Source organism: Erithacus rubecula (genome assembly GCF_903797595.1).
Source record: "Erithacus rubecula genome assembly, chromosome: 9".
NCBI classification, from domain to species: Eukaryota; Metazoa; Chordata; class Aves; order Passeriformes; family Muscicapidae; genus Erithacus; species Erithacus rubecula.
Window position 1 is genome coordinate 14,612,215 of NC_136660.1, and position 13,636 is coordinate 14,625,850.

Sequence of the window (13,636 nt, forward strand, 5' to 3'; positions counted from 1 at the left end):
TCTGGGCTCAGCTGGTCTGACAGCTCAAGTGCCAGTGGAATCTAGCCTGAGAGCTGAGGAATGTAAGTTTTGCCAGCATTTACCAAAGAGAAATTAAAGAAATGCAATGGTATTATGTTGTCTTTTTTTACGCAGAAAAACTGGAGTCTAAGTGAAACCTACCTATAATTTATTGAGGTTCTCACTCACCATGCTTTGATTTTTTTTTTTTTTTTTTTTTGAGAAAAAGGGAGCATTTTATAGGTGGGGCAAAAACCCAAAGAGCACTTCACTTGCTACAGTTAAGCGAGTGGTTTGGCAATTACTAGCCTTTCACAATCCACTTTTTGTCATTCTATCAGGGCAAGCTAAATAAAAAGTGACCTTTTTGCTACTACTCTGTAGTTCGAGAGAAACCCCATTTATTCATCTCTGTTATTCAGCACAACTATTGTGCTACAAAAGCTGCAAAGACAGCTAGGCTCATGAAAGTGATTTTTACTGTAGTCCAAACATTAGTCAGTTTAATTTGTTAGCTCACCTAAAAACCTGGTTATGCAGTAATTTGAAAAAGCAGTAACAGAGCCCACTCAACACTTGGAAGAAAACTTCTTATCAAGTGTAAAAACAGAAGCTTTTGAAGACTTAGCCAAAGGGCAAATAAACACCTGCCTACACATTCATAAGTGAAATGTGAAGCACGTTTTGTGATTTATCTTGACCAAAGTTACAAAAACTCCTATGATTTTAATGGCAAACAGGCATACCAGAAAAAATTAAACTTCCAGTAACTTCCATCTGGGTGCTTGATGCAGCAATCTTTTTCTAGTGATAACTCTAGATAATTATTCAGTGCATCACACACTTCTGTATTAAAACCATAAATGTCTGTTAGCAACTTACAAGGTTTCCAGAGTTTAAATAGAAAGGTTAAACATGCCAGCTTGCATACAATTAATACACTAATTTTTTCACTCAGTTATGTATTACTATATTCCATTTTGCACTGAAGAGCTTAACCATTCATTGCCTATGAACAATTGGGTGTCATTTGTAATAAGTCCATTTGTTCTAACTGTAAGTTTGTGGCCACCTGGAAACAAATCCACCCAAAAACACTCACAGCTCACAACATATCTGTATCTCACATGTACTATCAGTCTAGCTGAAGTCAGTTTCTGTTCCTTCTGGCAAGTATTTGTACAGGTGAACAAAACAAAACCCACATAAGAACAAATTATTATTTAATTAGTTAAATTAAATATATTAAAAATATTTAAAACACATATAATAATTATATATTAAAAATAATAAAAATATATTAAAAATAATTATTTAAATTATTAATGCTTCCCTCATCCAAAACAGTTGCAATATGCAGCCCCTTCCAAGTTCAGGGAAAGCTTGGAAGGCAGGAAAAGAAGCAAGTTAGCTGAAATAAGTTCTAGATGACAGCTTTTAACAGCTCCCCTGCTTGACAGGAAAAGTCAGACTTCAGAAACTGAAGACAAATGGCTGAAAGATGAGAATGGGCAGGGAAGTTGATATGGACTTTCCTGGCTCAGCCTTTAACAAGCTTCTCATTTTGATGCATCCATTCAAAAAGAAAGGCTGAGAACATTCATCAGTCTGCCTCCTCAATGACTTAACTAAGGTGATCAGAGTGCCTCTCATGAGTTCAGGGGTGCAGAACTCACCACCATTTCTCATACTGCTACTATGGCACTTCTGTGACTATACTCATTTATGAAATCAATGACCATAGTTGTTTTCTTGCATGCTTTTCAGCATTTAAGGAGGGGTAGGCTTGTGTCTAGTTCATGCTAAGGTTCAGCTACTAAAATGAAGTTCAAACGGACTAGTACTGTATTTTACTATTCCCACAAATGCAAGTTTAACATTGAGCAATGAGACCAGAACAGCTGTAACATACCCAAACATTTTAAGCTGCATACAAAGATATCTGAGCATAAAGCTTATAAAGTTCAAAGTAGTACTTTCTCAGGTCTGTTAGCCATCATTTTATTTATGCACCATATCTACCTGAGGACAAAGACTAAGTGTGATATTTGCTGAAATGAAACCTTCTTAAGCCATCACCAAAAAAAAAAAAAACTGGTTTAATATGAAAACTGCTTGACTGTGCTTTTTCTTTCACAGACTGTAAGCACTAATTATCTTTCATTGGCAGATGCAGATTGAGGAGGCAAAGGCAGGAGGTGCTCTCCTGTTAGGGAAGAATTGATTGGGAATGCTGATGACAGATGGAGTGACCATGAGATGGTAAAATTAAGAATCCTGAAAGGAAAAAAATAGACAAATCAGAGCCTGAGCCTCAGAACCAACTTTAGCCTCTGCAGGGACCTAACTGTAGAAATCACACAGAATACAGCCCTAGAAAGAGATTCCAGAGAGCTGGTTGATTTTCAAGGATCACCTACTCCAAGCTGGCTCACCCTGGCAAGCAGAAAGACAAGTGGTAGGAGGCCTGCCTAAATGAACAGTGCTCCTGCTAGGAGGAACAGAGACATCAGCTGAGCATGCAGGGATGGGGTCCATCCCAAAGTATCTAGACTTGAACCTAGTGAGGGGCATGAAAGACAACAAAAATTGCTTGTGTAAATACAGCAGCAAAAAAAAAGATTAGGTAAAACATAGGCCCACTGTGGGTGCCTGATAACAACACAAAAAATTATGTACTCAAAGACTTCTTTCTCTTGTCTTTTCTGAGAATATCTGCCTTCAGCAATCCCAGGTCCCCAAAATACCCTGAGAGCTTGGCACAAGAAAAAATTGGTTTTGGTGAAAAAAAACCTCAAGTTACATCTGCTATTCTGTGGGTGTAGCCATGGATGTAAAATGCAATGCAACATTATTACAATAGGTCTCTTCATAAGTATCCTAGGCCAACACCAACAGAAACAGCTTGTTTCTTTTCTCCATTCTTTACTGGAGAAACCCATCATGAATCACCAGTTTCCTATCCTACCCATGAAGTCAGAATACTGGGAAACTGTTCAAACACATGTTTTCTCAGTGAGAGAAAAGGTTAGATATCATCATCAACCAAGAGTCAATGAGCTGGCAGTTTCAGAAACTCTGCAAAGGCTTCAATAATGAAGAGGTTTTCAGTTTTTTGCTTTTGTCCCCCTTCATTAGCCACTATGGTTATTCATTGTTCATTATTCATGTAGTAAAAAGCTCTCCTGAAGCATCAGAACAATATTGATTTCTGAATACAAGGTATGATACAAAGTGAGTTGTTCAATATATTTTGACACAAATCTTGGGTTCTAATCTCAGGATCTGAGCAAGTACAAGTCATACCTCAGTACACTTTAATAATTAGGCAAAGTAAGCACAGGAAAGGTTTGCCCCCTCTACTGATTCTCTAGTCTATGTTTCACATCCTCACAGAAGCACTAGGGCCTGATTTACTCCAAGGACAAACTAGATCTGGTTCCAAGTGTTATACCTGTAGAGTCATGCCCATATTCCCCCCACCTCCCAGTTCAGTTTTGAGCTGCTGGGACGCTAGGCTTGTGCTTGGAAGAGATATTTATCAGTGAAATAGCTGTAACTGAAAAGAAAATCCAGCCTTCATGTGATCATTTCATCTCCTCATGCACTAAGTCATCTTGTATCCACAAAGTATCTACTGAAATAAAGGTAGCTGCATTCATTCATCCAGCCTATTTCCAGGCCTCAACACAAGTTGCTTCTCTGGACTCCAATTATAGGACAATATTTGGAGTAAATTCCCTCTCATCTCTTGTGATAAAAATTAAGGAAGAAATGACACAATTAGACATTAAAATTAATATAGTGGATAAAATCTAGCAGTTACACAGTTACAAAAAAGCGACTTTACTCTTCAAATTCAATAACAATACTCCTATGGCTATGTTTAAAGATAAATGCCAGGAAGGCTCTCAATTTGCAGAAGTTAAGGACTGTGACTGCAGAGAAGTTCTGTATCAAGGACTGCTTCTCAGTATTTGACTGAGCAAATGATAGAATACAATTTGTGCCACGAAAAAAAATTATATTGTAGTATTCCTTCAGATCTAGTTTGCCAGTCTGACTTGGTTTTCAGTGTGAGTAGCAACAAGCCAGTAAGACTTAGTAAGACAATGCAGTCAGAAAAAGGAGCTTAGGAAAAACACACACAAGTCTTCAACAGAGAAGCAGGGATAAAAAACTAGTATGCACTGTATGTAAAGCCACTACCAAAATGAAGCAGTACTCAAGGCAAGAATGACTAGGATTGGCCTATGCTCTCCTTTGAAAAATCAGTTGGCATAATTTCCAGTAACTAGCATTGAGACCACATCTGCTAACACATTTCTAAAACCACTGTTTGGATCCACCCCCCACCCAGTCCTCTCACACATTGGCTTCATCCAAGTCTCAACTGTACTGGGAAGGAGGAAACACTTGCAAATTACTCTGTTCTGAAGGTACACATACACATTTATGAACCATGTTTTGTTTGGTTAATTTTTATTAACTGCTAAAAGGAATTCCACATCTACAGTCCAATATCACTATGTGGATAAAAATATCTTCTTGTTTCAAAGTATAAAGCAAAACTACATCACTCCCTAAAGTTACAAGGCATCAGGAAGAATAAATTGCTAAAAACACTGGTCCTTACTCTTCCCACACTGGTGCAATTGACTTATTCAGGAAAAAAAAACATTTAATAAATTTTTCAAAGCAGGAGTAGTGTTCACCAGATTCTTGGCATATGGAACTTTTTAGTTCAACTGCTACATAAAGACTATCCAACCCACAATAATAGTCTCAGTTTTCACGTCCAGAAAAGCAAGTTGCATATGAGAAGACCTTCACCATCTCTATGTACATTTAAAGGAAGAGAAAAGAAAAAGATTCCTTTTAAAGCTGATTGAGGAGATTGGAATAAATTACGTATAGAAAAACACAACGACAGAACAAAGATATTCCACTCAAATCAGAAACTAATTAATCACATATGCAAAGATGATTCCTAACAGATAAAAGCAAGAAAAGTTTATGATGTGCTTTTGTTATTACAAAGCTGCTTTGTCTGATTAATCACTCTTCTCCCAGCCTCTCCCAAACACACCCTAATGGGGTTTATTTACTTTCTCAGAGCATATGGCTGCAGTTCCCACAATATGGCAAATGATCCCTGAAGAAATTGTTGTACACTGAAAAAGGATGTTCTAATAAAAAAAAAGGAAATTTTCACTATTTGTAAAACACTAATCACGGTTTTCTACTGCTCATAGATAATACCTAGAAAGCTGTAGTGAAAAGACATTCTCTCATGACAGCTTCGAGCCCATTCTAGTGCTCATTCACTTATCACTAAGTTTGAGTTCTGTAGAGCTCAGATGATCTGCTCTTTTGACCATTTCTTTCAGCTTCAAAATGTAACAGTATAAAAAACTCGAAATAGAGAGGCATAGATCTCTACATATTCCATGACAAGTTACAAACATCAAGGAAAAATGCAAAAACCACAACCCCCTTGAGAGTCATCTTTTGTGCTGTGCAGAGAACTCTGCAAGGAAAAAAGCTTATCTTTTTCCTTTCTTCTCCATCCTTTTCTAAGATATATAAACATATTGCAAGCTAATTTTTCCCCTCAAAAGACAAACACTAAGCCGCTCACAAGAGTTCACTCCCCTCTTTGTAACCTGAGTTACAGACAAGCCAGTCATGCCAAAAGAAAACTTAGGAGGGTAAAGCTGTTTCACCATCCTCTCCCATCAGTCAGACCATTTCTCCTCATTCCAAGTGTTTATCCATGTATTTGACTTTTGCTGCTAGAATCATGACAAGGATTTCAAAGTATGCTGCATTCTTCACCAATTCATTTAAACAGGTGATTTCAAAGCTGGTGATTTGCAGGTGTCAGTAGGCAATTTACAGCCTGTCCAGGGAAGATGGATAGCCCTTTCCAAATGGCCCTGCTACCCCAGGCAACTTCTCACCTGTCACAGGCCCATGGATATGCAGACAGAACATGCCAGTAGCTTCAGGTGATTGCTGCTTCTTCCTCTGCTAAGGTGAAATAGTATAGCTATAGCAGCTGTTCTAAATGCAACATTCTCACAATTAACTTTTTTGTTTGGTTTAGTATTTTTGTTACTGCCAAAGTACTGGAATCAAGTTCCATCTGTTTTAAGAACTATCTGGGTAGTTTTAGTTATGCCTAGATGGAGTGGGCTTCAGCTGGTGGTAGTTTAAAGAGGCTGACCTCACAACTTCAGGAAGTCACAAAAGCCTTTGACACGCATGACTTTAACCCAGTACTACAGGGTCTTGTTCCCATCATGTACAATCTCCAGTCAAGCTTAATCTAGATTGGATTTATTTACATTTTAAAATAGTACTTGGCACAGACCTACTTAAAGGAAGCATCTAAAAAACCTTGACTATGAAACAGTAGATTTATAGTCTAACAGACCTTTCCTGATGATTAGCCTGACCTAGTCAGGCCTGACCTAGCTACTCACAGTGACTGAGATACAAAAAGGTGCCAGTAGTGTTTCATAAGCCTCCAAACATCAGTAGATAAATAAAGTCATATCACAGCATTCAACAATAACATATTATTGAGAAATAAGGTCATCAGCAATTTAATAGAGAGGAAAGCAATTTTTTTCCCCATAAAAAATAATATAATAGAAACTGGATGCATATAGACACTTGTGAAACCGACTCACATATAAAAGGACAGCACAGAGGATGGAAAGGCAGAAGATGCATCACCAAATAGACAAGCACTGTTTTTTCAGAGCAGATCTCTATTCTGAAGGATCTCAGTCACTGCATTTGTTACCATTAGTGTCCTAAATCTTCCATTATGAGCATTTCGTAGGAGTATCACTTTGCTCACATGGCCCAAGCTCTATGAAAATGAGGGACATGAAAGCAGGGTAAGTCTCAAGCAATTGGTCTCAGGTAAAGAAGGTCAGATCTTTCAGACCATTAACCTGGTTCAACAGCCCAGATTCTGAAAAACCAACACCACCTTGAGCTGCTGAGCCTGCTCCAGTATTTTAAATTCTGTGCTTCTGAAGTCCATTCTACTACCTTAATTTTCATGCAGAGAATTACAATCCAGTCTGTCAAACTCAGCAGCTTCACCCATGGTATTGTTGGTATTTGGCAAAGCAACAGCAACACTGCTCTGAGGCAGCTCTGTCTGAAACAGCAGAGAGAAGTGACCACAGTGGGCTATGCCTGTACTGACAGGATGCCAGAATCCACACAAGGCAGTATGGAGCTTAAACAGAGGAGAATTTGCTTTCTCTGTTTGGCAATAATAGAACATTGGTCTGAACATAATTGCTCTTAAATTCACTACTGCAAAGTAGCAATTTTTTTCTCCTCCATGAAATAAAACCATATATAATCTGTGTGATTGGTTTACCATTTCTGCATCATCATCAGCCATCCTTGATAAAAATCACTTTCTTTAAAATAGGCTAAAAGCCTGATGAATTTTCAAAAAACCAAAAACAAACAAAACAAACAAATAAAAAAACCTCCAAAAACAATTAGGGGAAAGAAAGCCTGAAACTAGAAAATCACCATACGGTTCATTTTCTCCCGGGGAAGTTTGACTAGTCAAAACTCAAAACTTCATTCCACTCTCCTCTGAGCTAATTAGATATTTAGCAAGCTCAAAATTATTCCATACCTATTAGGTAGCCTTGACTATTATACACTTCCAGCACCACTTCTGTTGGCTTCCACTGTTGCATCTTTTAGCTAAAAGAAATACTAAGTGCCAACCTTGCCATAAGAGGCACACATCCACTCTAAATACAAGCCAATACAAACATTAAGATTTTCAGTCAAAAGGACAAATTTAGTACATAGTCTTGTGGTATTTGAAGTCTCACCCTCAAATTCTGCCTCCAGTCAAAGTTGATCTGTGTAAAAAAGCTTCTGATGCTTACCTCCACATTATATTTTTGCACAAACAAGAACCTTACCCCACAGTTAAGAAATTTCATCAAAATACTTCAAAACAATTTGAGAATTATAGTGCAAAGCTGTTCCCCAAGAGAATAATCAAGATGCAGTGGAAGCAAACTGTTGCATACTGCAAACAGATGCCAAGTCTTTCTTTGGTATTTTACTACAAGAATGACTAATTTGTGAAGATTTAGTTATTTCATTAACTTCAACAATGACTTGGACTATTTCTTCTTCAGGATTACTTTACAATTAAGTTCTGACAAGGAAGTATCTCTATGATAGGTCTACTTGAATGTGCAAACTTTACATTAAAAAAGCCACGTAATTTAAGATGGCTTCAGGCAAACCTTAAAATACAATATAACCATTAATACAGAAATGCATGCCAAAGTTAAAGTTCTGTTATAGAGGCCTCTAGTCAGGATATTTAGGAGAAGGACCCCCTTTTGACTAATCTAGTAGTCCTAATATAAAACTCTCATAGCTATCAACTTCTGTTTCACCTTGAATAGTGTATCTCAGGAATGTTCAAGTTATTGCACATAGGTCCTTCCTTATAGCCATAGAGTAATTTCCTAGCCCATTTCCTCTCACAGTACTTCCAGGCCTTCCACAAGAATGGGTCTCAAACATCAAACACTGCTACCAGCAATTACATACACACGATAGTTAAATAAATTAAATAGTGTATTTTCCAAACTGCAGAATCCTTACTATAGGCTGGGCAGATGGAGAGTAGTGCTGCTGTATATAAAAAATTACCACTAAAAAACTCCCTGTTCCTCAGTACTTCTCTTTATGTACTTTGTGATACTCACAGTACACCAGGACCCTGGGCAGACAGCAAGCAACACTACGAGCCAGCAGCTACATCTCTCTCTTGCTTGCTTGATGACTCCATCTTTGCTGTCACCTGGGAAGCCACCAGAAGGCTCGTAATTTGAGAACCTGTCTGCACAAATTCTCCTGCTCCTATGAAACTGCTGTAAATCACCTTTACATTTCAGAGTGATGCACTGAAAACAGAGCTCTAGACAGGAAATAACTTTAATTCTGCATTTTTCCTAATGTAGACAAAGGTGTATTTTAACAGATCAAGGCATCTTCCTGGTAACTGCCACCTCAGATTACACCACTTTTGTTTGCTCTTTGTGAATAGGAAAAAAAAAAATAATTCAACAATCTTTCATTTATCTAACTAGCAGGCAAGAAGAGAAAAACAGAGGCTTCCAAAACAGTCCAAAATGAAAGCAGAGCTAGCATAAGCAAGCTGCAGAAGGAAACTAATTCCATTTCTGCATTTCTCTAATAAATGAGACTTTATCAGATCAAGTCTCTTTTGATAGAAAGTGGTGTGGGGAAAAAGTCACACAACCCAATGTTACAAGGTTAGCTCAGAGAGGCAAAGCATTACTCCAACATCTTCCTTTCAAGGAAAAGTATTTCATACACACAGACTTCACATCCTTACAGCCAAATTACTATGATTACCTATTACTACATCAATGAAGTGCTGCAGAACAACTGTTCTTCATAAAAAGATAAGTCCGCTATAGCCAGCAAGAAGCACAAATATATTAGATATTCTGTAACAATCATGGTGAACAAGAGACTTAGCTACACCGTAGCAAACTGCAAAACCTCAAAGCGGTGTTATTCTAGCAGCAGCAAGTACTACAGGCCAAAACGTTATAAACACATCATGTACATTAGTCATCTTGACAGCTTCTTATGCCCACAAGCCTCATGATTTCAGAGCACTAAAACACTGGTTAACAGTGACACAATATTTTAACTTGCATAGCTGTTCATTTGAAGGCAAAGTTTACCGTCTAGGGGTATTTCTTGCCAGGAATTACTTCAGAATTTCATAGGATTTAAAATGAGCAAGCAACTTGTGATGTTCAAAAATGAACTCAGTATGTGGAAACAAGCTTAACAAAAGTGCAAGGTAAGTATTACCAGGTAATTCTTAATGCAGTAGAAGAGTAGGCAATGTCACAGTGCTTTCTATATCAAAGAAAATATTTCTGCCTTGCAACAGCTCGTTATTCTTTTGTTGACTATAAAAGTGCTAATACGACTAAAACATTTCAAATGTATTAGTCACCTGCACTTCTCATACTGCAGTGTCCATACTGAAAGTACTCAGATCTTCAAGAGATGAGCTACGCGTAACTGCTTTCACCAAGTCGAGAAAGTCAGGCCAAATTTCCGTCACCTTTAGCTTCCCACAAGCAAAAAGTAGCTCATACTCGACACTACGTAACAAGAGCAATTTACAGCTCCAGACTTTGCCTGGAAGCCACAGGTCTGTCCCGCCTCAACTCCTGCACTGATAAGGAACGGCCAGCCTTCACCAACTTAAAAATGAAACCCAAATGTCTGGGAGGTTTGGGCTTTGTTATTGGCTGGGTTTGGGATTCTTTGGATAGGCTCACGCCAAGTAAGTATTTTGCCTTTTATAGAGCATACACTTAAAATAGGAGTTTCCTAGGCAGCAAAGAGCCACAGAGCGTATCAGAGCCATCTGTAAGCGTTTCGGGGCGGGTATGAACAGCAGCAACTACCACGCGAACTGCACTTTAATGTGGTGCCGCTCCTCAGGTGGGCAAGGGCTTCTCCGCTCCGAGACGGCAGCAACTCGCTGGTGGGACAACTCGCCGCTCCCCAGCACGGCCCTCCCGGCTCCTTCGCCGGCCGGAGCGGGAACAGTCGAAGGCGGTTTCCAGCCGGGAGCCGCAGAGGTCCAGCCAGCCCTCCAACTTAACCCCTTCCCTTTCGGGGCCCGCGCCCAGCCGCTCCTGGCGGGCGGGGCCGGGACACCTGTCCGCCACAGCCGGACTCCCAAGTTGGCCGCGGCGGCCAAAGTCGCTCGCAGGAGAAGGCGCGGGGGAGGCGGGCCGGCCGCCGCTACTCACCCGCACCAGGTTGCTGACAGCGGCCTGCACGGCCGACACGGGGGCGGTGAGGTCCGGGATGGCCTTTCCGTCCACCTCCCCCTCCTCGTGCATGATGACCAGGTGGGAGATCTGCTGGGCCACCGGCTCCAGGATGCTCTCGATGGTGCGCGTGTGGAAGACGGGCATGGCGGCGGCGGGGAGGGGGGCCGGGGCCCGAACTCAGCACAAACTCCGGGCAAACTCTGTCCCTGCGGGCTGGCGCCCCACGGAGAAAGCCGCGGCCTCCGCGCAAAGAGGAAAAGGAGCAAGAATAGGAAACCGAACGACCGCTCCGAGCTCCCGTCGCCCCGGAGCGGAGTGTGGCACAGGGAGAAGCGGCTGCCGGCTCAGGCTCGCGGAGGCGGGACTCGAACTCGCTGCCCTCCGACCACCCTCTAGCAGTGCCCACCCCGCACTGGCGCCGCTCCTCAGCCAGGCGGCGGCTTTTCAACCGCCACAGCCCGCCCCTCCCGCGGCTCCCGCCCCCGGCCGCTTCTCCCAATGGCCGGGCCGGGGCCGCAGCTCCCAGTGGCGCAACGCCGCGTCCATCAACATTCCAGAGCCTCCTTCCCCCTCCACCTCCCGCCCTTCCCGCACCACCCGCCTTCCCAACCAAGCTTGGTTGCGCGGGCGCTGGTTTCCCAGAGCCCAGATTACGTCAGACATTCTGGTGTCCATATAAGGAGACGATTAATGCCGGGGTGCCGGGATAGCGGGGGGCGAGGGCCGTGGGATTCCTGCGCCACGCCCGCCGCCGGCGCAAGTTCGCTGTTTGGGGCTGAGGCGGAGCGTGGCCGCCTGGGCGGGCGCGTGGGGTTGGGCACCGCTGGGACGGCCTGGCCGAGGGGAGGTGGCGCTCCTGGCCGGAGCCGCTGTCCCCGAGCGCTGCTTGGGGCGCGCTGCTTCGTGCTGGTAGCGCGTTCTCCCTGCGCGGCCCGCCCTGGGCGCGGCCCCACACGCTTCCGCCCACGCTGAGGGAAAGTGGCGAGAGGCTGCAGGCGTCGCTTCCCGCCCGCGCTCCCCTTCAGGTGGGGAGGGCTGTCCCTGCCGTCCCGCTGCCCTCAGGGGCTGAGGGAACACGGCGGGACAATGCTGAGGCGGCGGCGGTGTGAGGGCCATCACGTAACGCGGAGAGCGAGCCTCGGCTTGGCTTTTACCGCTATGGCTGGCGCTAACTGCGGGAGCTTGTTTAGGTATACTTAGGTGAGCGGCGTGGTGTCGGGAGAAGGAGTACAGACCGTAGTCAGAGAGGAACATAAATCTCATTTTCCCGATGCTGGGATCGTGTCTGCCAGTCCCAGCTCGGGGTACGAGCGCTGCCCGCCCTCAGGCGAGCCCCGGGCACGGTGTCCTGTGCCACTGGCAGAACTCGTGGTAAAATAAAGTAAAACTTGAGTAAGGAGTTACGCTCTGCACTTCTTACTGTCTTTGATAAACCAGCACAGGTTCACATTTGGAAAGTTATTGCTGGGTTGTAGGGGTTTATCCTTGCGCTGCTATTTTAAGCTATAAATCAATGTCCCTGTCAGACTAGGTTGCACTCTGAAGTGTTGCAGAGCAAACAATGTGTTTTCTGTGCAGTGTTTGAACACAGCCACTCCTGCCAGCAGACACAGAGACGTATAGAAAGAGCAATTAAATCAGTAAGGCTGGGGTGAGCTCAAGGATCTCTTTGTAACTTGTACCAGCGTCCTCATGGTTGGAGCTACAGGGACAGTTACAAGTTGTAGGCCTAAGAAGCTATGAAAAACAGGTTTTGTGCAAGGCTAAGAAATCTCAGCAACACATTTAGCTCGGAGGTTTTGTTTTTGCTTGTTTACTGTTCTCATTTAGTGTGATGGAAATTGTATTTCTCTGTGTATATTTATTGAATCTCCAAAGGTAGAAATCATAGTACTGACTTCCACATTGTACAATCCCCCTTGGTTTGGAAAGAGGTATACCAGTAGGCTCAATAACAGATAATCAAATTATGCTATTGGCATGCAAAACATAATTACAGTATCAGTCTTTCAGCAGTAATGAGTGTTTTAAGTTACTTGAATTGTGCACTGTAAGAGTAGTTTATATTGTTTGCTATTGGCTGTATAGCAGGTACTATTTCTAGCATATACATGCCTAGCAATACCTCTTTCACATACTGTGGATGAGTAATAATGAGAATAGATAAAAATCCTTCTGAACAGCAGTGTGCAGGATCTGAGAATTACAAAAAGCATTTAGTTCATGTCTAATAATCTGCTAAATTCTGTTTTAATGAAGTATGCAAACTTAAACCCCACGTATTTAGTCATTTGTGGAACTTGGGTATAAGCGAAGTTCTTTGATTAAAAATAATTGCTTTAGATTTAGGATTGTGTGTACTGACTTATGGCTGAAATATGCACGTTTATGCACATGACTTTCAGGGAAAAGTGTTATCTGATCATTACGAAAGGCTCATCTGGTGGCTCAAATAAGTACAGTTACTACAGGCAAATTAGAATATAGAACAGATGGAAATTTTTGGTAGCCTCCTGAAACTTTTCCAGCCTAGAGGACCAAAATCTGTACTTGTATTTGGGATGTGTTGGTATTGAGTTTGTTTCACTCTTTCACTTACATTGGTATAATTTTTGCCCATATAAAATTTAAATTTTATTCTTTGCATTATGTGACTGTACTGCGTGCCCATCACTGAAAATTCCTCCATGCTGTTTGTGTGGCTGCCTAATTTTTGAAGCCACATCCAG

General features: G+C 42.1%; 1 protein-coding gene across 1 annotated transcript in view; it reads right to left on the bottom strand.

Annotated features, from left to right (window-relative positions):
* Positions 1-11,380, bottom strand: part of VCL (vinculin) — a 58,251-nt gene extending 46,871 nt beyond the window's left edge. The window contains 1 exon segment of the mRNA XM_079313189.1: positions 10,884-11,380. Coding sequence (XP_079169315.1) covers positions 10,884-11,051 — 168 coding nt within the window. The 5' untranslated portion in view covers positions 11,052-11,380.
* Positions 11,381-13,636: the final 2,256 nt, after the last annotated feature.